The sequence below is a fragment of the Megalobrama amblycephala genome, linkage group LG7 (genome assembly GCF_018812025.1).
Source record: "Megalobrama amblycephala isolate DHTTF-2021 linkage group LG7, ASM1881202v1, whole genome shotgun sequence".
NCBI lineage: Eukaryota > Metazoa > Chordata > Actinopteri > Cypriniformes > Xenocyprididae > Megalobrama > Megalobrama amblycephala.
In genome coordinates, this window is record NC_063050.1 from 17,845,493 (window position 1) to 17,873,259 (window position 27,767).

The 27,767-nt window shown below is 36.1% G+C and overlaps 1 protein-coding gene across 1 annotated transcript in view; it reads left to right on the forward strand.

Moving 5' to 3' along the window:
• Positions 1-27,767, forward strand: part of col17a1a (collagen, type XVII, alpha 1a) — a 45,344-nt gene that overhangs the window by 4,439 nt on the left and 13,138 nt on the right. Inside the window, exons 7-52 of the mRNA XM_048198402.1 lie at positions 398-439; positions 591-638; positions 853-987; positions 1,065-1,163; positions 1,296-1,346; positions 1,503-1,574; positions 1,674-1,733; positions 1,823-1,987; positions 3,913-3,981; positions 4,080-4,118; positions 4,236-4,367; positions 4,457-4,720; positions 4,825-4,875; positions 4,969-4,995; positions 5,639-5,665; positions 5,965-6,027; positions 6,167-6,271; positions 6,376-6,438; positions 6,592-6,681; positions 6,761-6,796; positions 6,902-6,937; positions 8,661-8,723; positions 9,676-9,711; positions 9,799-9,870; positions 9,994-10,020; positions 10,159-10,194; positions 10,441-10,476; positions 10,590-10,673; positions 10,796-10,831; positions 10,909-10,974; positions 11,051-11,125; positions 11,223-11,294; positions 11,812-11,880; positions 11,975-12,001; positions 12,097-12,129; positions 12,211-12,327; positions 12,513-12,560; positions 12,669-12,794; positions 13,846-13,959; positions 14,333-14,452; positions 14,703-14,843; positions 14,914-14,982; positions 15,435-15,656; positions 15,737-15,796; positions 17,074-17,190; positions 17,276-17,311. Coding sequence (XP_048054359.1) covers positions 398-439; positions 591-638; positions 853-987; positions 1,065-1,163; positions 1,296-1,346; positions 1,503-1,574; positions 1,674-1,733; positions 1,823-1,987; positions 3,913-3,981; positions 4,080-4,118; positions 4,236-4,367; positions 4,457-4,720; positions 4,825-4,875; positions 4,969-4,995; positions 5,639-5,665; positions 5,965-6,027; positions 6,167-6,271; positions 6,376-6,438; positions 6,592-6,681; positions 6,761-6,796; positions 6,902-6,937; positions 8,661-8,723; positions 9,676-9,711; positions 9,799-9,870; positions 9,994-10,020; positions 10,159-10,194; positions 10,441-10,476; positions 10,590-10,673; positions 10,796-10,831; positions 10,909-10,974; positions 11,051-11,125; positions 11,223-11,294; positions 11,812-11,880; positions 11,975-12,001; positions 12,097-12,129; positions 12,211-12,327; positions 12,513-12,560; positions 12,669-12,794; positions 13,846-13,959; positions 14,333-14,452; positions 14,703-14,843; positions 14,914-14,982; positions 15,435-15,656; positions 15,737-15,796; positions 17,074-17,190; positions 17,276-17,311 — 3,576 coding nt within the window. The remainder of the gene's footprint in view (positions 1-397; positions 440-590; positions 639-852; positions 988-1,064; positions 1,164-1,295; positions 1,347-1,502; positions 1,575-1,673; positions 1,734-1,822; positions 1,988-3,912; positions 3,982-4,079; positions 4,119-4,235; positions 4,368-4,456; positions 4,721-4,824; positions 4,876-4,968; positions 4,996-5,638; positions 5,666-5,964; positions 6,028-6,166; positions 6,272-6,375; positions 6,439-6,591; positions 6,682-6,760; positions 6,797-6,901; positions 6,938-8,660; positions 8,724-9,675; positions 9,712-9,798; positions 9,871-9,993; positions 10,021-10,158; positions 10,195-10,440; positions 10,477-10,589; positions 10,674-10,795; positions 10,832-10,908; positions 10,975-11,050; positions 11,126-11,222; positions 11,295-11,811; positions 11,881-11,974; positions 12,002-12,096; positions 12,130-12,210; positions 12,328-12,512; positions 12,561-12,668; positions 12,795-13,845; positions 13,960-14,332; positions 14,453-14,702; positions 14,844-14,913; positions 14,983-15,434; positions 15,657-15,736; positions 15,797-17,073; positions 17,191-17,275; positions 17,312-27,767) is intronic.

Sequence of the window (27,767 nt, forward strand, 5' to 3'; positions counted from 1 at the left end):
TGAAGGCAGCTTCAAGTCTCGTAGATTAAGCGAAGAAATGATATTTGCGTCACTGAAGGAGTATGAATCGATTTGCCATGGTGAAACGGCCGCTTATATAACCCGATATCCCGCCCCTTTTGGCAGGCTCGAGCAGGCTCGCTCACCATTGGCTCACGCGACTCTGCGCTGTCTTTGGTTCGTTTACTTTAACTCCACGAACCAATGGCCGTGCAGTTAACACTGCCTGATTGTATAAAGGCTTCAGAAAAAATCAGAGAAAAAAGGAGTTTTCCCCATGTGCATCTTGTCTTATGAATATTAATAAGACGAATGACGCAGTACTTGTGAAGTACAGCAAGGGAACTTGCATTTCTCAGTATTCTGCTTCAGTGTTGTTGTTTTTTTTCATTTGCAGTTTCGACAAGCGTTGCCACCAGAGGGCGCACTCAGACGCGAGGTATTTATGAAACAAGTAGTTTCGCAAACTTCCCAACAGTCTTAAAATTGAACTTCAAAAAAATAAATAAAATACAAATAAATAAATAAATAAATACATTTTTCTCTTAAATCTCGTTTTTAAATCTTAATGTTATCGTTGTCTTTTTCAGAGAGTGAGATCAGAGCCAGATTGCAGAGTGCTTCACCCTCCACTAGATGTCAGTGTTGCTTATGTTCAATCAATAATGTTCTTTCACAATCTGCTTCACTATGCAAATAATTTGAAATTTCATATTTTCATTTGCACCACATATGTATTTTTTATTTAATCTTTTAAATAATATATTGATTGTATATGAAGATATCATTTTACAGTCAATAGTTTGTGTTGCCTTTAGTTTCAGAAAATGAATTATGTTTTCATGTATTCAGGGACAGAGCTGGATGATGTAAAGAGATTATTAAAGGGAAGTCGCTCCGGGAGCATCAGTCCACCTCGTTCTCCCACCAACACTCTGCCTATCCCGAAAAAAGCCAGCGTGGACACGCGCCACGAGAGCCAGTCAGGTGACACACACTCACGCGCACAGGTATGCCCGTGACTTTGATACACACAGCACACTTTAAAACTATATGTATTTCAGGTTATGAGGGCTCAGTCCTGGATGCTGGATTCAGCGGATATTACACCAACCCAAACAATCTCAGTTACACCACACTGCAACAACCATCATCACCCACAGGTTAAACAGAGAGAAACAACAGTGTCTGTGTGCATGTACTTCTGTGTGTTTAAAGGATCAATTAAAGTAAAAGATAAATGAAAAATAATAGGAGGAAGAAAGAGAGAGATTGTCACATGTTGTGTGTTTCAGGTGGCATGCAGAATAATCTGAGCCTCAGCTCATCTGGCCTTGGTAGTGCAGGTCATTACATTCACCAATTCATACACTAAAAACAAACTGCACCACACTTTCATTGACAAACACTAAATCTGAGCTCTGGTTAAATGCCCAAAAGACTCATGAATCTGAAAAGTACCTGATGCTGATGGCTTCCCTCTGTGTTTCTGTTCTTTTCAGTGTATGGGATGCAGAATAACCTGTCAACATCTGGCGGTGCTCTCATGGCTAATGGAATGAGTGTTGGCCATGGTAAACTGAACCTTGTCTCTCTCTCTATGCTAACTGTTATACACTGACGTAATGCATGCAACATAACTACAGTAAGATATTTATTATGCCTGATTGTAGTTGCAGTGTATGCAGCACAGAAGAATGTTGGCAGCACTGGAATGGCCTCCAGTATTTCTGGTAATAATGATTTTACTTCTGAATGTTCAAGATTAAATCAATACAATATTGGCAAATGAAAAGTCTTCCTTTTTATATCACAATTACAGCTGTTCCCAGCAGCCCTATCACCTCTGATGATGTGTTTGTGAAAGATGGCAAGTTTATTGCGATTGGAAAAGAAAATGTAGCGGCTAAGAAAGAGACTGAGAGATTGATCATGTCCAAAAATACTGGCAAACAGTTCGTCACATCCACCACTAGTGCTGGAGCAGGTAGACAACTCAGACTAGATATTCTAACGCAGACTTTAAATTTATAGTTATTAATTATAATAAATCAGTCATTTAATTAGTAAAAAAATTTAATTGTTTCAGTTGGATTGGGTAAAATGGTTAAATATACACTACCGTTCAAATGTTTTTGGAAAAGTTTTTGAAAGAAAGTAATACTTTTATTTAGGGATGTCCCGATCACGTTTTTTTGCCCTCGAGTCCGAGTCCGAGTCATTTGATTTTGAGTATCTACCGATACCGAGTCCCGATCCGATACTTCTATAATACATAAAAAAGAATAAAGAAGAGTGAAAAAACAGATCCAGGAACAGTGCTGTTCAGGTTTTTCAGGTGTCTAACAGTAGTTTTCACATACAGAAAATGGATAAAGTAATCAAATATAAAATATCACTGCATATTATCTTTACTGTATAAAATAAATAAAGATGAATCATTATTGAAGTTACAAAAACTATTCAGTCAAGAGCAGTGAGTGATTTCTTTGTTATTTGTTGTTTGATTTAACATTAAAAACAGGCAGCAGGAATAGTTTTTTCCCTTTAAGACATGCACGATCCAGTACATATACTGTTCCACATGCGATGTCTTTCTCGACTAATATACGTTCACTTAAGACATAACCGACTATGTTTGCTAGGATACTCGCTAGGACGGGCATGTTGACATAATTTTTGTATGAATTTTGCCCGCTGAAGCGCAAGACTTGAAAGAGAACTCAGTATTTGCGCGCTGACTGAAATAAGCGTGTGCGCGCTTCGGATGAGCGCACACAAATCTTCTCACAGCGCGCGCGAGTTCTCTTTCGCACCTTGTTCTTGAAGGTTTAAATCATCAAGGCTTAAATGAGTTAGTTTAAACACAGATAGCAACGTGTGCTGTTCAGGTCTCACCTGCGCTCGCGCGCTATCACCCAGGTGATGATGACGGCGTAAGTTAAATGACTGGACATTAGAGCATACGGCACTCGCAGTGAACAGTTTACAAAGAGTGACTGTTTTGTCCACGATTTCTGATTATCGTTGTTGTAACGTTTTGCGCATCCATCGACTGAAACATACATTATCTGAACTCTGTCTGTCTGTTTTCCACATTGCTATTTTAAACAAACCATATTCGAGATGGATCGCGGTGCAAGTGCGTACCGAACCGTAAGTGGAGAACCGTAGGGTTCGATTTTTTACCGAGAGCCGTTGCACCCCTAATACATATCCGAGTCCTGATCGGGAGGTAACGTCCGATTCCGATCGAGTCTGAAACCACGTGATCGGGCCCGATTTCCGATCACGTGATCGGATCTGGACATCCCTACTTTTATTCCGCACGGACACATTAAATTGATCAAAAGCGACAGTAAAGACATTTATAATGTTACAAGAGATTTTTTTATTTCAAATAAATGCTGAACTTTCTATTCATCAAAGAACCTTGAAAAAGGTATCATGGTTTCCACAAAAATATTAAGCAGCAAAAACTGTTTTCAACATTGATAATAATAATAAATGTTTCTTGAGCAGCAAATGTTCATATTATAATGATTTCTGAAGGATCATGTGACTCTGAAGACTGGAGTAATGGTGCTGAAAATTCAGCTTTGATCACAGGAATAAATTACATTTTAAAATATATTCAAATTGAAAACTGTTATTTTAATTTGTAATAATATTTCACAATATTACTTTGTTTCTGATCAAATAAATGCAGCCTTGGTGAGAATAAGAAAATTCTTTCAAAAACTTTTACTTCTTTCAGACCACAAAACTTTCAACTGTAGTGTATATTTTTAAAATAAACATAAAATAATAATTATTATGACTGAAAAATTTAATGATTATTTTACATTTCAATTTTTTATTTACCATTTTTTTTGGTTGAAATTTATTCATGGAAATGTTTTTATGTTACAGATACATTTTCAGAAGATTCACTCAAGAGGGAGAAAAAGATGATCTCGAGCAGCATGGAAACCACCACTGGTACATTCAGATAAAGTCACTTACTGGTTATTATTTCATTAATTACTGAATTCTCGCTTAAATTACATCCAATAAAACCGACATTTATGTGCTTCCAGCTTCCAAAGCCTCAACAAAAGACAAGGCAACCTATGCAGGTAAGTGTATTATAGAAATTCAAATTATTACAGAAAATCTATGCTGTCACAAACATGATGAAGCAGACATTATAGATGTGGTTTTGCTCACAGACTCATATTCTAATGTCACAACAGAGATCCGTAAAGATGAGTCTGACGGCACAGGACTGGGACTCTGTTCCTGCTGCTCGTGGTGGAAGTGGCTTCTGGCATCGATTATTGGTCTTCTCCTTCTGCTGGGACTCCTCTGTGGTCTCATCGCACTGGGTACATCATGTCTCAAGACTAGTCTAGACCAACTGATGTAGCTTGTACTTGTACAGTTTCCTCTATAATGAATGTTTCTCTCTGTGTAGGTGAGGAGGTCAGGAAGCTGAAGGCTCGAGTGGACGCTATTGATGGTGGAGGAAGCGCAGCCTCTGCTCGAACCAGTCGTTTGTCCTCCTCGGTGGTCAACATTGTGGATCCACTGGAATCTTCATACGCCGAGCGCATCTCTGGTGTCCGTGCCGATAACACTATAAACCTGGGTTCAGCACCTACTGAACAAGACCCTGTGGTCCTGCAGAGGACCATCCAACAGATCCTCAGATCTGAACTGCAGTCGGACACCATTAGAGGTGTTTACCATATATTCATGTTGAACATATGCAAGAATCATACTTTCAATCAGTTAACATTTATTCATTGGTTTGCTATTCATCTTTTAATGATTTCATTATAGCTTCACTGGCAACGTCACTTAGGGGTGAGAGAGGAGAACCTGGGCCTAAAGGTAATATTTACAGATGAATACATAGATAATATACAGTGAAATGTGTGAATGCAGATTTACTAATACATACATTTAATGTGCATTTAAATCTAGGAGACCAAGGACCTCCTGGAGTTAAAGGTATTCAAAAAATACAATAAAAAAATACAAAAATTACAGTTTCTCAAATGGATATGCATAACAACACAATAATATCATAGATGTATCAAAGTTATATCATATACTGTATATCACAATAATGTAACACAATATCACTTACAGTATATCACAAATATATCACAATAATGTCACACATTATCACAACGCTATCACATATCACAAATATAACAATATTATCAAAACAATATCACAAATAACAATATTATCAAAACAGTATCACAAATGTCTCATAATTATATCACAAATATATCACAATGTCACACATTATCACAACAGTATCACATCACAAATATATCAGTTATATCACATCACATATCACAATAATGTCACACATTTTAACAGTATCATATATCACAAATTTATCACAAATCACAAATATAACAATATTATCACAACAGTGTCACATTATCACAAATATAACAATAATATTACAACAATATCACAATAATTTCACTTATTATCACAACAGTGTCACGTATTATCACAAATATAACAATATTATTACAACAATATCACAACAGTGTCACAATAATGTCACAAATATATCACAGTAATATCACTTAATATTTTGAAAATATCACAATAATATCAAATCATTTTACAGGTGACGCAGGATTTCCTGGAATTCCAGGTAATTCTTTTTTTTTTTTTTTAATATATATATATCACAAACATCACAATCCATTGCACTTTCACATTTAGTAAAATAGAGAAAAAAATGTCTCTGTTAAAATGTACAACTATTACATTAGACACACTTTAGGAAACAACATTGCTGAAAAAAACACAGAAGCTCAGAAACTGACTGGCTGATCGTGGATCAGTATCTCACTTTTTACACATATTAAATAAATGAATAATGAAATATTCATTTGGTATACCAGAAGAGCCTAAATGAATAAACTGACCTAATGAATGGCTTCTTTTCAGGTCCTCCTGGTCTCATTGGTCACCCTGGACAGGAAGGTCCTCGAGGACCCAAAGGAAGTTCAGGTATGATGCAGAGACACTAAACCAGTAGTAACTTCTACTAGTCAATCGTTGCCATTATAACTGAAGACTGAGTTTGTGATGCTCACATGTGACAAAGGTCATCCAGACCTAAAATAAGACCTATTTGTACTATTCATAGGTGAATCAGGAACTGATGGTTTACCTGGGCCGAGGGGGCGGGAGGGGCCAGCAGGTCCCAGAGGAGAACCAGGACCTCCAGGAATTGGAGAGAAAGGAGAGAAAGGTGATACCACTGCCAATACTGCTACTGTTGTATTATAAACATTTATACACATTCTTCACAACAAGCTGATAATGATTGCTAATTGTTTTGCTTTTGCTCCTCAGGCTCATCTGGAGATGTTGGTGCACCTGGGCTAGCAGGACCACCAGGTCCCATGGGACCAAAAGGTAAGACCATCTGCACATATAGAAATAAGCAGAGAAATTTCAGTACAGCATTTACAAATGATTCTAGTTCAGCAGGCATTTCATATTCATGCTGTGTTTGCCAGTAAAGATGGACCTACATTTTTAGGGGAAAAACTTGTTTTGTCACTGCAGGTGACGCAGGTGCACAAGGCGTACCAGGGCTTACAGGAGCTCCTGGACCCCAAGGCTTCCGTGGAGATTCTGGTGATCCTGGACCCAAGGGTAAATCTACCTTTTCTTAACATTTTCCCAGTCAAGAATTTCATGTGAACATTTTTTTCATCATCTTTTATATTTTTAGGTGATAAAGGACCTGCTGGGCCACCTGGGGTCAAAGGTTGGTAGAAGGCAAAGTTACAGATTGCAAATAGTAAAGCAGTTTTTAATTTTAAGGTTTTATGCCGATAATTATGTTGAAATGTTTTTTTTATTACTAAATTAGGTGATCAAGGAGAGAGAGGCCCACGGGGTGCCACTGGTGAGTAATCATATACAGTGTGTATATACAGTGGGTACAGAAAGTATTCAGACCCCCTTAAATTTTTCACTCTTTGTTATATTGCAGCCATTTGCTAAAATCATTTAATTTCATTTTTTTCCTCATTAATGTACACACAGCACCCCATATTGACAGAAAAACACAGAATTGTTGACATTTTTGCAGATTTATTAAAAAAGAAAAACTGAAATATCACATGGTCCTAAGTATTCAGACCCTTTGCTCAGTATTTAGTAGAAGCACCCTTTTGATCTAATACAGCCATGAGTCTTTTTGGGAAAGATGCAACAAGTTTTTCACACCTGGATTTGGGGATCCTCTGCCATTCCTCCTTGCAGATCCTCTCCAGTTCTGTCAGGTTGGATGGTAAACGTTGGTGGACAGCCATTTTTAGGTCTCTCCAGAGATGCTCAATTGGGTTTAAGTCAGGGCTCTGGCTGGGCCATTCAAGAACAGTCACGGAGTTGTTGTGAAGCCACTCCTTCGTTATTTTAGCTGTGTGCTTAGGGTCATTGTCTTGTTGGAGGGTAAACCTTCGGCTCAGTCTGAGGTCCTGAGCACTCTGGAGAAGGTTTTCGTCCAGAATATCTCTGTACTTGGCCGCATTCATCTTTCCCTCGATTGCAACCAGTCGTCCTGTCCCTGCAGCTGAAAAACACCCCCACAGCACGATGCTGCCACCACCATGCTTCACTGTGGGGACTGTATTGGACAGGTGATGAGCAGTGCCTGATTTTCTCCACACATACCGCTTAGAATTAAGGCCAAAAAGTTCTATCTTGGTCTCATCAGACCAGAGAATCTTATTTCTCATCATCTTGGAGTCCTTCAGGTGTTTTTTTAGCAAACTCCATGCGGGCTTTCATGTGTCTTGCACTGAGGAGAGGCTTCTGTCGGACCACTCACCACTTTCTACAACTTTCTCCCATCTCCCGACTGCATCTCTGGAGCTCAGCCACAGTGATCTTTGGGTTCTTCTTTACCTCTCTCACCAAGGCTCTTCTCCCCCGATAGCTCAGTTTGGCCGGACGGCCAGCTCTAGGAAGGGTTCTGGTCATCCCAAATGTCTTCCATTTAAGGATTATGGAGGCCACTGTGCTCTTAGGAACCTTAAGTGCAGCAGAAATTTTTTTGTAACCTTGGCCAGATCTGTGCCTTGCCACAATTCTGTCTCTGAGCTCTTCAGGCAGTTCCTTTGACCTCATGATTCTCATTTGCTCTGACATGCACTGTGAGCTGTAAGGTCTTATATAGACAGGTGTGTGGCTTTCCTAATCAAGTCCGAATCAGTATAATCAAACACAGCTGGACTCAAATGAAGGTGTAGAACCATCTCAAGGATGATCAGAAGAAATGGACAGCACCTGAGTTAAATATATGAGTGTCACAGCAAAGGGTCTGAATACTTAGGACCATGTGATATTTCAGTTTTTCTTTTTTAATAAATCTGCAAAAATGTCAACAATTCTGTGTTTTTCTGTCAATATGGGGTGCTGTGTGTACATTAATGAGGAAAAAAATGAAATTAAATGATTTTAGCAAATGGCTGCAATATAACAAAGAGTGAAAAATTTAAGGGGGTCTGAATACTTTCCGTACCCACTGTATATAGTGTGTGTGTGTGTGTGTGTGTGTGTGTGTGTGTGTGTGTGTGTGTGTGTGTGTTATAAACATCTCAAAATATGATAATATTTTTTGACAGGTGAGCCGGGTCTGGTTGGACCAGCAGGGCCTCCTGGTGAGAAAGGTCTTAAAGGATCCACAGGTGGGTCACAGAAAGAGAAACTTGAGGAAAATAAAACCTGTATCACATGCAGAATCTATGCAAATATAGCTTCTTTTGAATTCTATAAGAAATATACAATATTGCACAAAAAAAAAAAAAAAAAAAAAAAATGTTTAAATAAATACTTATACTGATAACACTTTAGTTTAGTCCATTTCTCACTATTAACTAGTTGCTTATCAGCATACATGTTACTATGATTTTGGCTGTTTATTTGGTAATAGATAATAGTGAGAACTGGATGCATTATATTGATCAAACATGCCAGTAAAGACATTTATAATGTTACAAAAGATTTCTATTTCAAATAAATGTTGTTTTTTTTAAGTTTCTATTAATCGAAGATTACTGAAAAAAAACAGCGCATCTGTTTGATTATAATGTTTTTGAATTCAAATCATCATATTAGAATGATTTCTGAAGCATCATGTGAAACTGAAGACTGGATTAACGATGCTGAAAATTCAGAAAAATAGAAAAAAAAATAGAAAAAATTCATTTTAAATTGTAATAATTTTGCACTATTTTATATTTCTTTATTTACTGTATTTTTGATCAAAGACTTGGTATTAAAGAGACTTACTGACCCCAAACTTTTTGATGTCGTGTATAAGAAACTTTCACACATCTGGATTTAAAAGGACTGTATGTGCTGTATAATATAATGTCATATATGTAATTCATGTATGTGTTGTAATTCATTTTTCCAGGAGCTCATTGCTTCCACGTTCAGTTAAACTGCTAACAGTGATTGTAAATTAATTGCTTAAATTATTACATTATTTGCTAACTGCATTCTTTAAATTGTAATGTTGACATGCATTCTCTGTAAAGCTGCTTTGAAATGATATGTATCGTGAAAAGCGCTATACAAATAAATGTGAATTGAATTGAATATATAATATTTTATATCATATTTCATTTTCCACAGGTGCTCCTGGGCCAGATGGTGTTAAAGGAATTCGAGGTAATTCTGAAACTTGCCTTGGGAAAACATTAGTCTGTGTTTCTCTTGTCAAGCATGTATTTTGTAAATTTCTCTTTCGTTTTCAAGGAGATCAAGGTCCGATTGGGTTGCCTGGAGCTCGGGGACCATCAGGGCCTCCTGGAGACGCAGGAATACCAGGTATAAATGAAATGAAATTTCACACCATCGCTGAATAAAAAGATAATGCTTTTCATCCTTTTTAAACACACTTGTCAATCATGCAAACCATGTAAAGGAGGCGTTTTCTGTTTTCCTGCACAGGTACACCAGGACTCCAAGGACCACCAGGTTTGATTTCACGTGTTCTTCACTGAATATATTAAATCTATTAGTATTTCTGTAAAAAAAAGTTTGCAGACACAAAATAGACACATCTGCATCTTAATGATATATATTTATTTTATTTTTTACCTTATTTAACTAAAGGTTTGCCAGGTTCCTCAGGCCAGCCGGGGCCCAAAGGTAATATTTCTTGTGAGATGTTTTTAATCATTTCTAAAGGCCCGTTCATACCAAGGACGTTAACTATAACAATAAAGATATAGCTCTAAAATCATTCTAAATATAAGAGAGTCCACACCACAACTATAATGACACAGAAATTATATACACATTGTGTATTTTATATATACATCATTCTACTTTTTAATTTTTCATATATACACAGAAATACTCTTACCACATCATACATGCTTGTCCTCTCTTTAGGTGAGCCCGGTGAGCCCGGAAGAGTCATTTCTGCAGGTGAGGGACACAAATGAAAATTAGTTAATGGTTCTTAGTTAGCTTCTGGTCTATTAATCTGGCTCATTTGATGTTGACATCATTCATCATCATCATCTGGTCACTCCTCGCAGGCGCCAATACTAACACTGTGGGAATACCTGGACCACCTGGACCTCCTGGAACTCCAGGTCCTGCTGGACCACCTGGACTGTCAGGTATCGTGAAGTTCATCACGGATTATTTCAAATGCATTTAGTATTAAAAATGAAATAATCAGTTAAACAGCGGCATGTTTGTGCTAATATTAATTTCTTATTTGTTTTGTTTTTTACCTAAGGTCCTATTGGTCCTGCTGGTCTTCCTGGTCCACCTGGTAAGATGGCTTTTTTCTATAAAAGAAAAATATTGAAATCAGAGAATTTTAGTTCACTGTCATTTGAATCTCTACAGGTTCAAAGGGAGATAAAGGAGACAAAGGAGATGATGGGAAGCCTGGAGTCTCTGAGAGTGCAGGGAGTAAGTGTGCTCACTTTTAAAATGTACATTGTAAGAGTTTTATATCATTCATGTGCTCTTAATCTAAATTGAACAGAGGAAGCTGCTGCTGAACCTGGTCCTCCTGGCCCACCTGGTCCACCGGGACCACCCGGACCATCTGGGCAACCAGGTACTTAGTCCCTAATTCAGTTATGTCTGACTTTTTGTCTCCAAGACGGCATTTTTGTTATGTTACTGTATTAATGTTTAATTTTGTTTTTCCACAGGTGTTGGTCAACCTGGCCCTCCTGGTCCTCCTGGTGAAAAGGGTGAACCAGGAAGCTTTGTACCCACTTCAGGTATGCTTTAGAGTTCATTTACACTTGGTTCTTTAAGACATTGGGTCTCATTCACTAACCACGCATACACGTAAATTTGTTCAGTTCAGTTTATTTATCCCCTGAGGGAAAGTAAGGTTGCAGTGAGCTCGCACAGACATAATAAAAAACACAATTGGCATACAAAATACAATATTATACATAATTCCAAAATCTAATTTGATAAATAAGATTTGTGATTGAAATCTGCGCACAGACATTTCTATGAACAAAACGGGATTCATCAACAACTTCCAAACTAAAATCTATTCTTTATGGAACAACTAAACAGTTGATTCAACGCATACAAAAGTCACATATTCTGGTTGGCCTTGTAACTGTGTCATCTTTGTCATCATTGATTGACTGATTTGTGTGTAAAAATTCTCCTGTGCATATAAATACAAATAATCCAAACAATTATTAGAATTATTAGTGAATGAGACCTATTAAATAAAGGTTTTGAAATGATCTGATTGTGGTTTTTGTGGTCAATCAGAAACCTTCTTTGCTGGACCGCCTGGGCCTCCTGGACCCATTGGACCCATTGGACCAAAGGGATCACAGGGTAGATCTAATATACATTATATACAATAGATACAGTCTACAACATTTTGTTTTCCATGGGACCCTATGTATTTTAATGTTTGTCTTCTGTTCAGGTGATATTGGTCCTCAAGGATTCCCTGGTAAGTTTGACGCATTCCATCACACATATATAAATATGACATTCTGAAGTTTTTGGATTATATGCATACTTCAGTTTCATCTTTTTCTTCAAAAGGCCAACCTGGATTACCTGGAGAACCTGGAATCGGTTAGTGATTCAGATTTGTATGATACACAATATACAAGTTTCTTCATTGTTCAGAGTTCACATTATTTTACTTGAATCCAGGTATTCCAGGACAGCCAGGTGGTCCAGGACCACGTGGAGAACAAGGACCTGAGGGTCCACAAGGACCACAGGGACATCAAGGACCAATGGGTCCCATGGGGCCAGAAGGTCCAAAAGGTACAATGGAACAAAATATATCTATGTTAGGGCTCTTTAAACAGTTTTTACACATATCCATGTTAAAAAGACATATCTATGTGAAAAAAAGCCTCCAGTTACAGTAAAACCATTACAATGGAAGTAAATATGTTTAGTTTTTATACATGTGTGCACCAACATTTTTTATTATTATTTAAATATAGGTGATGCTGGAGTCCCAGGGGCCCCTGGCATTCCAGGTTATTCCTACGGTAGGAAAATGGGTGTATTGCTCCAATATCTGCTTTGACATGAACCCTTTCAAACCAGAAACCATTACATTAATGAAAGAGAGTTTCATGTGATTTTGTTTTTATAAGGTGGAGGATCCAGAAGCGCTCCAGGACCACCAGGTCCACCTGGACCCCCAGGGCCTCCTGGAGCACCTGGTTCCCCGAGTGGCGGCTCACCAGATGTTGTTCAACAGATTTCAGACTACCTCAGAAGTATGTTTAAAAGGACATGAAGAACTTTTATGCAACCTTGCTGCAACTCCCTTAAGGGATAGTTCACCCAAAAATTATCATCATTTAGAAAGAAAGTTATACAGGTTTGGAAGGACATGAGGGTTCATGTTGATACAAACCTGTATGACTTTTTCTTCTGTGGAACCCAGAAGATATTTTGAAGAATGTGGGTGACCAAACAGTTTTAGTTCCCATTTATTTCCATTAAATTTTTTATCCATACAATAGATTTTTTTCCCCCATAAAAAGCAATGTAATTACCGTCATTCAAGGTCCAGAAAGGTATTAAAGACATTTGCGCAAAAACAAAACAAAAATAATGACTTTATTCAACAATTTCTTCTCTAACCTGTCAATCTTGTATGCAGTTGATGCAGTGAATAAATTCATTATATTTGTTGTTTTTGTGCACAAAACCTACAATTGAACTATTGTAGTCACATTGACTATTTTAACAATGTCTTTACTACTTTTCTGGACCGTAATTATGTGCTTTCTATGGGGAATATAAAAAAAAACATCAAAAATATCGTAATTTGTGTTCAGAAGATGAACGAAGAATGACATGAGAGTGAGTACTTAAAGACAGAAATTTCATTTTTGGGTGAACTTGTGACAATGTCACATAAAAGCTGTCACATAACCAGTCAGCCAAATCGGTTGAGTTACAAACTAACCCTTTAAATATGTTGCTACCCTGACTAATGTCTATGGAAGTCAAGGGGAACCGAAACTGTTTGGTTACCAACATTCTTCAAAATATCTTCTTTTGTGTTCAGCAGAAGAAAGAAAGTGATACAGGTTTGGAATGACATGAGGGAGAGTGAATGATGACTGAATTTTCATTTTTGGGTGAATTAACCCTTTAACTACTGCATAGCAGCTGCTGACATTCTAGCATTGTGGTGGAAAAGCAACTTTAGAAGTCCCAGTTCTGATTAATGCCACTACACATTACACCTTTAACTAGTTATAGAGATAAATGGGCAAATAAGCTCCATGAAAGTAACATTTAATGTGTCTTTTGTAGGTGAACCCATCAGAGAATACCTGGCTGGACCTCCAGGCCCACCTGGACCACCAGGACCTCCAGGATCATCCTCTGAGGATACGCTGGCTAACCGTGTCATTGATTATCTTCAAAGTGAGTGTGAAATATTCAACGACTGTCTTTTATGGGCTTTATTTTTTTGTTGGTAACACTTTATTTTGATGCTCCCCAATAGGCATTCTACTGACTAGAAGTAACTTTGCAACTACATGTTAACTTATTCTACTTACCAAAACTTTAACACTTAACCTAACAGTCTACTAATACTCTAATGACTTGTAGTTGACATGAAGTTGCAAAGTTACTTATAGAATGTCTGAAGTGGACCATCGAAATAAAGTGTAACCTTTTTTATTACAGGTCTAAGGTTTGCTCTTTGCTTTCAATAAACATGTACTGTAACTCAAAACTAATGTGCTTTATGACACATTTTGATGAATCCACACATTCTTTGGTGTATTCATAGGAGATGAGGTGAGACAGTACCTGATTGGTCCTCCAGGGCCCCCAGGACCCCCAGGTGTGCCAGGTGGATATGGCTTTAACACTCAGGAAGTTGCTGGTCGAGTGCTGAGCCTGATGAACGGTATGAAAGATTTTCCAGACTTGTCATATGGTGTATATCAAACAGTTCAGATTTAAGCTTTGAATTTCAGGATGTGGGTGACCATACGTAATAGTTTAAGAATTGGGCATTGAAAATATCTGTCAACTACTAATCTGAATAGTTGTTGACAATAACTGCACACAAATATTATCAAGGTTAATTTTATATAGGAGCTGCTAGTATTGAAATGAGTTGATGATCCCATTTGCATAAACCTTTTTGTTTTTAGATGCTGCTTTCAGAGGTCTGCCAGGACCCCCGGGACCCCCAGGACCTCAAGGACCACCAGGAAGCGCTGGAGGAATAGTGTCTTACGCAGTGAATGAAAACCAACAGCAAATCCGTGCAGAGCCTCAGGAGTTCATCAAGAGTAAGAAGAGTGTTTTATTAACTGCATTTCGTCTTTTAGCAGTTTAATGGCAGTTTGTTTACTTCTGCAGGTCACCCAAGCCCTGGCGAGAATTTGGATTACCAAGCCATCGCTAAACAGGTTGCAGAGTACATTATATGTAAGTTTCTCTACTTGACAACCTAAAATGCACTTACACACACGCATATCAAAAATCTTCTTCTCTGAATTTCTTCTCTTCTCTTCTCTTCTCTTCTCTTCTCTTCTCTTCTCTTCTCTTCTCTTCTCTTCTCTTCTCTTCTCTTCTCTTCTCTTCTCTTCTCTTCTCTTCTCTTCTCTTCTCTTCTCTTCTCTTCTCTTCTCTTCTCTTCTCTTCTCTTCTCTTCTCTTCTCTTCTCTTCTCTAGCCTGCTTCCTAATAGTAGTTTAATAAATCTTGCATTGTATATTACAAATATTCTTGGCTCTTGACAAATTGCTTTCGTTCGTCTTTTGTAAATCGCTTTGGATAAAAGCGTCTACTAAATGCATCAAGGTAAATGTAAACCAGATACCTTTCTAGATTTAAGAATTATTAAGAATTATTGTCTTATGTGTTTGAATTTTTCCACAGCTAATGGCCTGTTACGGGACCAAAATGGTTTGATACCGATTGCAGGTCCAACAGGAGCACCAGGACCAATGGGACCACGAGGACCAGCTGGAGCACCTGGATCAATTGGACCACCTGGAGCAGATGGACGACAAGGTTTGCCAGGGTTCCCAGGACCACCTGGACCTCCAGGAATCATTCTAGCACCCAACAACATGACTGAGATCATGGACTATATCAGAGGCAAGAAGGAACTTGTTCAAAAGAAAAGTTCTTATGCATTTAATATGCATGATTTTAATTACTAATGACTGTTTCTACAGAACACCATATGATCGGACAACCAGGGCAGAAAGGGGATCTGGGACCCAGAGGAGAGAGAGGTACAAGCTCTATTTGTGAAACTGGCCAGCAAAGCAAGTAAACTTTGTGACCTTCATTTGGTACCTGTGTGAAGATACTAGGAAGTGACGTGACTTAATGCTGTTCACAATGAAAAAAATCCATAAAAATTATGTCAATAATAATGCATAAACAGAAGTTGAAAAGTTACACAAAAAGATGATTTAGACCTACAGCTCCAGATACAAATGTTGCATATTTTTTAACAAAAACATGAGCTTCACATGTCTTCATCTAGAAGGTTTCAAGTATATTAAAATATAAAATAAATTAAAAGATATTATAATTATTTTCTGTCGTAATAGAGAGCATTAACAGAGCTGCCATCAACAGACTATCAATCGTATTATCGGAATTAATACACAATTTCTATGGCATCAACATGATCAAAAGTTTGCAGAATAACCTGTTGTACATAATCTATAAAATGCTTTCTGTCAAATGATTGATAGTTCATACTTTTAAAAGGTCTTTTAGTGTAATCATAAAAATGTCCACCTTCAGTTTGTTGTTCATGTGTCTTTTAGCTGTGAAATCTTTGCTGATTTTTATAAAGTAAACATAAGAACAGGTTTTTCATGAAGAACACTTACTGACTGAAGCAACTTAGGTTTGCTTGACTATCCATACATCATTTTTAGAAAAATCAAGCTAAAATGTGAGTATCAAATATGATACATCATTATTATATTGTCATTGTATTGCATTGCATTCTATGTTTTGGCCCCCACAATAAAAACCACAGAGCTTTGATCATTTAAATATCATTTTAAGACATTAATGGGAGATAGAAAGTTACAACTCATATTTATCCAGATAGTCTGCTATACTGTTATAAAGATCTCATTGATTTATACTACAAGCTATCAGAACTTCATTTTTCTTTTAGGCCATATAAATATCAGTAAAATGCATTTTTTGCTCAGTTTGGGCCTCGAAAAATGCAGGTGTTTTTTTCCTCCACAAGCTTGTGATTCATTCTCACTATATACTATATGAGCCATAAAGGCCTGATGTACAGTATCAAATGTGATGCTCAACAAAACACATGTATTTTAGATTACTTGTTTGATTGCCAAAAAGGTTCAATTAGCTGATCCACTTATTATTATATTTTTTACTATTATTTAATACAGTATATCAGGCTTATAGGGTTAATCCAGAGTATTCCTTTAAACTGTCTGTTTGCATTGACACGTGTTCAGATCTCATATATCTTGTTTCATGTTTCAGCTTGTAATTTTACTGTTGTACACAGGTGACCCTGGTTTTCCTGGTGCACGTGGTCTAGTTGGTCCAGTTGGTCCCAGAGGTTCTCCTGGTAACCCTGGCCTCCCAGGCAACAAAGGATCGAAAGGAGAAAAAGGACAGAAGGGTATGAGCCAGGTTACAAAATATATAATTGATCATAACATATATTTCTTCATGATAATGTCATGACAAACCCTTTTTCCCCATAGGGGAGGCTTCATACGTCACTCGGAGGAGGAGGAGGAGCACAGGAATTTAGACAGACAGCAGTGTGTTTGTCTTTACCAGCTAATGCTTTAAAAACGACATGTACATATTTTAATTTAGTCTTTTCTATTTTTTTGACATTTGTTACCCAAATATAAATATATTCACACTGAATTAACAGGCCAAATTCACATTTACTACTACAGTTTTTAAAGAAAAACAAAAAATGTGAGTGCATGACTGCAAAATAGGATTTAACGTAATCTGGGGATACTGATGTTTAAAATTAGCTTCCTTTTTTTGTTATTTGATGTGGTAAAAATGCTTTTATTATTACAGACTTTCAATAGCATCAAAAGTGGCTTGACTTTTAAACTGAGAAATAAAGACAAAGATCTCGTATCAAAGTCCCTTTAAGGCAAGTCATTTCACTCGGCGGCCATCTTTGAAATGTCAAATTCTCCAAAGCTGTTCACCAAGCTTACTATTAAATTTCATATTTGAAGTCACCAAGAAAATCTGACAATAACGGTCTCATAAATTTGTTTCTAAACTCCAATCAAAAACTACATTCATTTAATCCAAAGGAAAATTGATTTTGAACGGTAACTTCAAAAAAAAATAAAAAGACAGATTGTTAATCAATGGTATTTTCTTCTGCTGAAGCCGTTAGCCCACATTATTTCAGCTTATTTTTAAAATAATCATGTTTAACAGTGGTTAAAACCTACATTACCCATGATGCTGTACAATCACACCAATCAGAATAAAAAAAGCAACTTTCGCCATAATAGCTCTTCAGTACCGCCCACTCCCATGAAACACTGTGAATGATGTCAGAGTGGATCTCCCTATGCTCTCAAAATACTGAAATATTTGTGTATATATGCATATTTTCCAATAAACTTAAAATATTTTATACATATAATTACATTCATAAATGAATAGCTTTATATTTCTCCATAGTTAATTTGATGATGCTGTTCGCAATGCTTCATGGGATTGTAGTTCTTTCCCTCAACTAAGCCGTTGAATACAGAATCTTGTAGCTTTTTCAAAAACTGTTTTTAAAAAAAACTGATTTTCAAAAACTGTTTTGCTTCAAATCAGAGTTTGTAATGTTATGATTCACCTCATAGCTGATTGGCTTGGTTCATGGCTTAACCTCTTAACTGTCACGATCCCGTTGGCGGGACGCCTCACAGCCAGCACACCTATGTAGGCCCCACATGGTTTAGCCCAGATGAAATGAACATTGTTCAGAGTGAACACTACAGGCTGTTAAATGTAACACCGAATCAGTTAATGAGATAATTAAGTAATTAATTAAGTAATGATTGAGAATTATTGAAGATAGCTGGTGTTAACAAGCAGAATGAACGAAGGAAAGAGAAACAACAAGAACAGAAAAAATTGAAAACTCTAGAACTGACTTCAGCCGCAGCCTTAGATAAAAGAAGACATCAAATCTCTCCAGATCTCAGCAGAGGATTAAACAACTCCATATACAGAAGCTCTTATTGACAATTAAGAGAGAGAGTTTTGTTTTTTAAATCCATTTTTTATGTTACCATCATGGTGATCAGTGTATACTTTAGTTGGGTAGTTTGACTTCTCTTTATAATGTTAGAGGGTTTTTTGGCTACTGTAACTGAGTTTGTTATAGCAAAAAAAAAAAAAAAGAAAGAAAGAAAGAAACAAGAAAACATTTTTTTGATGCTGTGGCTGCTTCATGATAAGAATATAATCATAGTGTAGTGGCTTAATTCACTGATCTTATTTAAAATGAACAATAGCTTACTAACTTTGTTTTATTGTGATTCATGTAAAGACCCAACACAATTTTCATCAGAAAATCTGAATGAGTTTTAAACACATTGTACACTAAACACTTTAAAACTCCTGGAAAATTTCCTCACACACAGACATCAAGAATTAGCGTATGAATCTCAACAATGGTGACATGCTTCATGCTGCAATGTATTCTTTTTTGCATGATGCACCCAGAATGCATTGTGGCATGAAGCATGTCACCATTGTTGAGATTCATATACTGATTCTTGATGTCTGTGTGTGTCATGATGCATCTTTTCACGTAATATTTATAAAAAAAAAAAAAAAAGATCTGTGGCAAGAACATGTTATTGATGAATATAAAATTTTAACAACAAAGAAACACTTTTGTTCAGGAACAAGTTTAACAAACTACTCTGCTTTATGCTCTATTTAACTGGATCATTTTTTTTTTTTTTTTTTTTTTTTTTTTGCAACCAATTCTGTTTTGGTAAACACTGTTACAAAGACCACAAACTCTCACAAAAAGCCAAGAGTCGAACTGCCCAACTAAAGGAAACACTGACCACCAAAATGGTGACCAAACATTTTCAATAAAACATCAACATCTAAACCTGTTAATTCTCAAAAAGGAACTTCTGCTGAGATCTTGAGAGATTTATTGTCTTCTTTTATCTTCAGTTGATTTCAGGCTGTGTGGTTTTAAGTCAGTTGTAGTTGTTTCATTTTCTGAGAGTGCAAGAATGATGTTAAACCAACATCACATTGTAACCCTGATTCAATGCCATTACCATTCATTTTTTGTTGAAATGTCAACATTTTTTCAACATTAATTGCGGGTGCAAAAGTGTTTTGATCATTGCTTGCTATCTGGGAAATATTTTAAAGTGTATTAAAAAAGAAAACCATTACTTTAAATTGTAATAATATTTCACAATATAAATGTTTTTCTGTATTTTTGATCAAATAAGTGCAGACTTGATGAGCATATGAAACTTTCATAAACATTACAAATAATAATGAAAAAAAAAAATTGAGAGCTTCCATATAAGTTGTAAGAAGAACATAGAGCATTATATCATTTGTGATGTGAAAGTAACATAGTATGTGATGTAATGTAAGGAAAATTTTTGGCCCAGGGTTACATCCCTTATTTCCTGGGGTTTATTTTAATCCTTTATTCCGTACAGTATGTGGCGACTGTACAGGGGTGTTGAGCAGTATGTGATGTAGGGACTATTTTACACCAGGGTGACACCCTTTATACAGTACAGCTTATTGTGACTGTACCGGGGCATTAGGACCCACTCAAGCCTCAGGTTGATCAGACATATTGGCATCTCTAACACCTCTTCCTGCAGCTATCTAGTGTCCCAGGAGGTTTCCCATCCAAATAGAGACTGAGTTCAACCCTGCTTAGCTTCAGTGGGTGTGCAAGTGAAAGCTTCAGGTTGACCGCTGCAGTGCTTCTCAAACACCTTTCCAACCATAGACCCTCAAAGGAATATAAATCTCAACAATGGTGACATGCTTGATACCGCAATGCATTCTATAACAGATTATTATTAAGAGAGAGATCTCAATACAGCAGAGGTGTAAAGTCCAGGGATCAGAAAGTAAAAGTCCTGCCATATTTTTCATTCCACCCATTGAAGCGTTGTTAAAGTTAATGAGATAATGAAGTGATTAATTGAGTGATGACTGACCATTATTGAAGACACCTGATGATAACAAGCAGAATCACCAAAGGAGAAAATCACAATTTTTAAGCCACCATCATGGAGATTAGTGTTTGCTTTAGTTGGGCTCTTGACCCTTGATTTTTTAAAGGTCCCGTTCTTCGTGATCCCATGTTTAAACTTTAGTTAGTGTGTAATGTTGTTGTTAGAGTATAAATAAAATCTGTAAAATTTTAAAGATCAAAGTTCAATGCCAAACGAGATATTTTATTTAACAGAAGTTGCCTACATCAAACGGCCAGTTTGGACTACATCCCTCTACTTCTTTAATGACGTCACTAAAACAGTTTTTTGACTAACCTCCGCCCACAGGAATACACAAGAGTTGCGTTTGTAGAGTGTGTTTGTCGCCATGTCGTCGAAACGCTGTTATTTTCATCCCGCAGTCCAATCACCGGGTCTGATTCCGGCTCAAATTGATAGGGTAAAATTAAAGACATGTTTACAATAACACTGAGCACGTGCATCTCCACGTTATGGTAAGAGGCGTGACCTTTCCGGGCAAAGTTCGCTAAGCTGCTGTCAAATCACAACACAGGAACCGCTGGCACAATCAGAACTCGTTACGTATTTCTGAAGGAGGGACTTCATAGAACAAGGAAGTCATCAGCCCGTTTTTATGACAGTGGAAACAGCGGTATACAGATAAGTAAATTATGTGAAAAATACTGTGTTTTTTTACACGTGAAACATGAACACATGTTATATTGCACACTATAAACACAATCAAAGCTTCAAAAAACCACAAAAAACGGGACCTTTAATATTAGATTTTGTTTGGACTGCTGTAATTGAGTTATAACAGCCAGACAAGCAAAGAAAGAAGGTGTTGGTTATGATTTACATTATTGATTACAGCAGCACTGTGATTCTGCAGCAGGAGATCAGCTTTATCAATACAATCTGAAAGATTTATCTACAGTTCTGATCAAAAAAAAACTTTTCTTTTAGGCACACAAGAAATCAAGAATCAGCATATGAATCTCAACAACCTATATGGGGAATAAGAAACTTATTCTGATGAACAGATCAACTCTGAACATTAAAAAAATAAGCTACTAAAAAGTCACATAACAGAACAAAATAAAATATGAGAATAAAGGAAATTACTAAGAAAATTCAGCTCATAATTTATTCATGCAGCAATGCATGATTGGAGCCATGGATGAATTTTGATTGGTGGCCCCCAGAATGCACTGTAACATGCTTTATTATTCTCACCACTGTTGAGATTCACAGGCTGATTCTTGATGTCTGTGTGTGCCTGAAAGAATTATTTTTTTTTTTTTAAATCAGAACAACCTTAGAGAAATCAATTGTATTATATTGAAAAAAAAAATATTAAATGCTTAAATTATTACTTTGATTAAAATGGGTAATGGTACCTACTTAACATTATATTTGAAAGGTATTTAACATTCAATATGCCTTAATTGCAATTTGTTAGATTAGATTTTTGTTTATACATGGTTAAAATGTTTATTTGTAGGGGTAACCATGGAAATCTACAAATACTATAGGCTTAGCTGAACTATGGTCACTGTAGTAATGGTTCAGTTTCATAAGGGACTGCCAGTGACAGGCTGTTGCACCCATAAAATTCAAACTTTGTATTCTGAACAGAACAGAACATCAATACAAACTTTTAATGTTCAATTTATATAAATGTAATTGCAAAAACTATGTAGGCTACTATTTCATTTTGTTTGTTGTGAAATAACTGAAACATATTATGTTGTTCTGTCTGCTGTTAAGCATTGTTCAGGGCAGAGGTGTAAAGTCCAGGGGTCAGAAAGTAAAAGTCCTGCCATATTTTTCATTCCACCCATTGAAGCGTTGTTAAAGTTAATGAGATAATTAAGTGATTAATTTAGTGATGATTGACCATTATTGAAGACACCTGATGATAACAAGCAGAATCACCAAAGGAGAAAATCACAATTTTTAAGCCACCATCATGGAGATGAGGGTTTGCTTTAGTTGGGCTCTTGACTCTTTAATATTATATTGTGTTTGGGCTGCTGTAACTGAGTAACTGAGCTCAATCTCTGAGTTAGATTTACATTATTGATTACAGCAGCACTGTGATTCTACAGCACAAAATCAGCTTTATCAATATAATCTGAAGGACCAAAAAAAAAAAAATCTTTCTTTTAGGCACACAGACATCAAGAATGAGCCTGTGAGTCTCAATGATGGTGACAAGCAACATATTCTGATAAACAGATCACATTAGAAAACAAGCTACTAAAAAGTCACATAAAAAAATAAATAAAATAAAAGCAGTGACAATAAAGGAAATTACTTTTAATAGACATTTAAGCTCATAATTTATTCATGCAGCAATGATCACTTGATCATCATTTTTCTTTGCATTTCTGGCTGTCATGACTCAGTTACAGCAGTTCAAACAAAATCCAAAATGAAAAAATCAAGGGTCAAGAGCCCAACTAAAGCAAACACTCATCTCCATGATGGTGGCTTAAAAATTGTGATTTTCTCCTTTGGTGATTCTGCTTGTTATCATCAGGTGTCTTCAATAATGGTCAATCATCACTAAATTAATCACTTAATTATCTCATTAACTTTAACACCGCTTCAGTGGGTGGAATAAAAAATATGGCAGGACTTTTACTCTCTGACCCCTGGACTTCCCACCTCTGGTTCAGGGCTGCGTTTCCCAAAAGCATCAATGGTTTCTTACAATGTTAAACGCATGCAGCCGTTTGAATGTAGCGTCGGCAGTGAGCGAACGCTTTCTGTGATTGATTGGTTCTGACTTGCAGCATTTGCATGTTCAGATGAGCAGGAAATACTTCTACTACACAATTATTCGCTAACATAGGTTATTTGTCCAATTCAATGCACATTGTATGCATTAAATTTATTGTTAATTAAACAAAATTACTGCTAAAAAAAAAAACCACCTTAGTATCAATACTTCATATTGATATGCCCTTCCCTACTAACTCAGCAATTGGGCTCTAAATGAGTTCAGTGATTAAGGTCAAATAATGATCAAGTGAAAACATAACCAACACCACCTGAGCATCTTTTTGCTTTGTTTGACTGTTTGTAATAACTCTGTAAAAAACTATTTTAAAAAGTCAAGGGTCAAGAGCTCAGCTAAAGCAAACGCCGATCTCCATGATGGTAAGTTAAAAATTGTGATTTTCTTTGGTGATTCTGCTTGTTATCATCAGGTCACCTTCCTGACACATTCACTGTGTTAAAATCATCTCACAAAGAATGTGTCAAAATTAACACAATGAGTGTTGTCCCTAAACTCACACACTGATGTGTAAAACTTTTTTTCTTTTCTTTTTTTTGACTGGACTTGACAAAGAGATCATTGCAAATTTGGTTCATGTTCAGAAGTAGCACAGGTGTTTTATTTTGTTGTTGTTTTCCTCTTTTTTTCAATGATTCTGCTTGTTAACAGCAGGTGTTCATCACTAGTGCTTGATTACTGACTTAATTATCTCATTAACTTCCCTCTTGAATGGTCTTGGTCTCGGTCTTGAAGGGTCTGGTCTTGACTATACCTCTGGTTAACCTTCCTGACACATTTACTGTATTAAAATCATTGACTCAATGAATGTGTCAGAATTAACACAACAAGCGTTGTCCCGGCCTATTGATGTGTAAGAATTTAACACAGTTTGAGTCAGTTTTAACATATCCTTTCTAAGAGAGCAGCAGTTCAGCATCTCTGTGCATGTGTGCATCAAAACCCAGTGGAGTGGACGCTCGGGACGGGGTAGAACTTTGAGATTCGGCTCTGGGTGGAGGGGTTAAGGCATGCAGACTCCCCGCTCATTTTGAAGAACACTTCCTGTTCCTGTAGCTTACGGGCGAACTCTTCTTCGAGGGCCTGGACAGAGATTTCATGTTCTTAGTGAACATACTAAATCAAACGTGATGGAAGTGTTCAATATTGAAGGTGAACTCAGTAATGTTTTGCTGGACTTATACTGACATCTAGTGGTGTGGATCAAGCATCACACAAAAGCTTGAACGCACCTTAAAAAGTCTCAGTGTACAAGGAAAGCTCAAACACCATGTCATTTCTTTGAAATATCATGAAGAACTGCAGTTTAATTGCTCAATAATGTCACAATATATTGGTGTAATGAAGGTTTGACACCAAAAACATTTTAAAAAAATCGTACTTTACCTTCTTGCGGGGTCTGAGTTTGTCTCTCCAGTCCTTGAGCTCAGCGCTGTGCTCCTCATCCAGCTCCTTCAGCTTCTGAGTCTCGCGCTCGATCAACAGATGGCACTTCTCATTCTACAACACACACAAGGCATGTTACTGTTTCGTTTTTATGTTTTATAGAAAATGAAAACCTATGCTGTATTGTTCCTCTGGTGTACCTGCAGCTGCTGCAGTTCTCTGGAGTTGGCGTCGCACTGCGTCTGCAGGTCTCTCATCTGATTCTCATGTTTCTGCTGTTGATGGAGACGCTCGTTCTTCTGTCTCTTCTCCTCCTGTGCTGCAAACTGTTTACCGGCCACACAAATGTACAAGAATTACTACACAATCACAAACAGAGAGAGAGAAGATGACGAACGAATAACACTATAATTATAATCTTTTATTCATTCAAACATAGATACTAAAATTTGCTGTTTGTTATGTTGTCTCTTTTACATGGGTGATATGGGATATTGCCATTTTACAAATCAAAATTAAACATACTAGAGATGGGAAACTGCTTTATAAGAATAAATGTGTAAATATTAAATATTAATATGTAAATATGTTTATTTATGTTTTAATTCATTTTTATTTGAACATTTTTATTTTCATTTAATTATTTTTTACATTTTATTATTATTTTTATTTACTCATTCTCTGACTATATCAATGGGTTTTTTTGCATTTTATTTACTTTTTATTTAATTTTGTTCCTTTCAGTTTATTGCTGACTTTATTTTTAATTTCATTCTCTAAACCTGCTGTCAGGGAATATTCTCAAACATTTAAAAACATACAAAAATGTACGTTTAAACTCACTTTTCTAACAAAAAATAAATTGAAATTAATTATCATTGGTATTATTTAGTAATATATTATTATTATTATTATTATTATTATTATTATTAATAACAAGTTGTTGGGATGCTCCAAAAGCCCTAAGAACCTAAGACTGATTTTTACTTTTAAGTATCACCAAGACTTCTAATGCATTTAAGAAATAAAAGACCTAATCATGGAGATGACCTTTGACAGTAAACACAGAAATAATTGAATTTCAAACCTGTAAGCTATTATGTGTCAGATGTAGAGCATTGAAAAAAACAATAAGTGAAATTTAGTTAATTTATTTTTTTGCAAGTTTTTGCATCCATATTTTTAAGTACATTTCAAACAAGGAATTAAATAACTCAACTAAGTTAAGTAAAATAAGTAATTTTAGCTTGGCTAGAGGTTAAATCATTTTTACATAGATTAAATTTCTTTTGCAACACATAAAATAGTATTAAACCATGTTTTTAAAGCAAATAGATAATACAATAGATATTGGATAAACACCACATCTACATGTAAGAAGTAATGTGAAGGCAGAGACCTCAATACTTGGTACACAACACACAATGATGGTAACATTCAATGGGGGCGATTTTGAGTGTGAATGTGAGTAGAAAATGAACTCCAAATGTCACAAAATGGCAAGTTACTAAACATAACCACAAAAGCAATGATAAAACAGTGTAAATAGCTGGAAAACAGCAAAAAATCAACCTTATTAATTATTCAAGGCCCAGTGCATGATGGGAACACCAGTATCAGAAAAGTTGAGTAGTTTTACTTAATTTTATAATGTTGATATTTACACTTTAATTTCTACAAGCTTAAATTGAGTACTAATATTAACTTAGTTTTTTTAATTCTTGCCTGAACTAACATTTTCATGTAAAAATTACATTAGATTTTTTCCCCCACAGTATTTACTTCACCATAAAATAATTTTTTATAGAGTATAGCTGCTTTTAGGAGAACTTCAGGTTTAAACTTGTTAGCTCCAGATGTGATAAGAAGGTTTGAAATTCAAAATGAAAAATCTTTTGATAAGGGGTGCTGTGATTGAACTTGAATTGAAAAACATCAGTGTGTTTATACAGGACAGACCATTTGACATGAGACGGTAAATTACAACGAGTGGTAAGTGTCAATTTGTTCTGAGCAGATACAGGATAAAGTCTGATGTTTTCTGATGATTTTGTTGTTTCACAAATGTGCTTTTGTACTATATGTTATTTCAATACTAATTTGTGCATTTGCACCTTCGGTTCAGCAAAAAAATATTCTGTATAGGGTTGAGTAGAGTTGTTATTTGGTTAAATTATAGGTTGCTAAATCAGTGTATTAGTGTCTAGGTTCTTAAAGCCTAGAAAAGAAAAGAAAAATAAATCAGGTATTAGGCATTGAACACTTTGTGGTTCTTAATGTAAACTTTAAGCAAATTTAAGGTGTTGCATATTGTAAAAAGCATATAGACGGCCACAAGTTTAAAGATTTAAATGTTTAATGGTAGCTAAAAGGATACTTTAATGTACTGTAAATCAATTTCTCAAACACTAAGGATATGTGAAATCATGATGCATTTGGAATAACAGTCCCTTGTTGCTCGTTTTCTCTTTTGCTTGTATTCTTTGAGAAGCATTTTGTGTTAAGGATGACCAACATGCTTACAAAATGTAAATAATTTTTTTTTTTTTTTTTTAAATGGATGTCTAATTTTTTTGATGAGAGTAACTTTGCTTTACAGTAGTTAACATGGAATGGACAAGCTAACCACAACCAAGATTGTCAAAGTAGAGGGGGAATCTGGGTGATCTGGAAAAGGTGAGTGTGGAAAACACTTTTATCACTGATAGAATTAAAAGAGCTATATGTAGAATTCAGAAAAACATGTTATTAGCGACACTGGTGGCCGCTATGTGAACTGCAGCC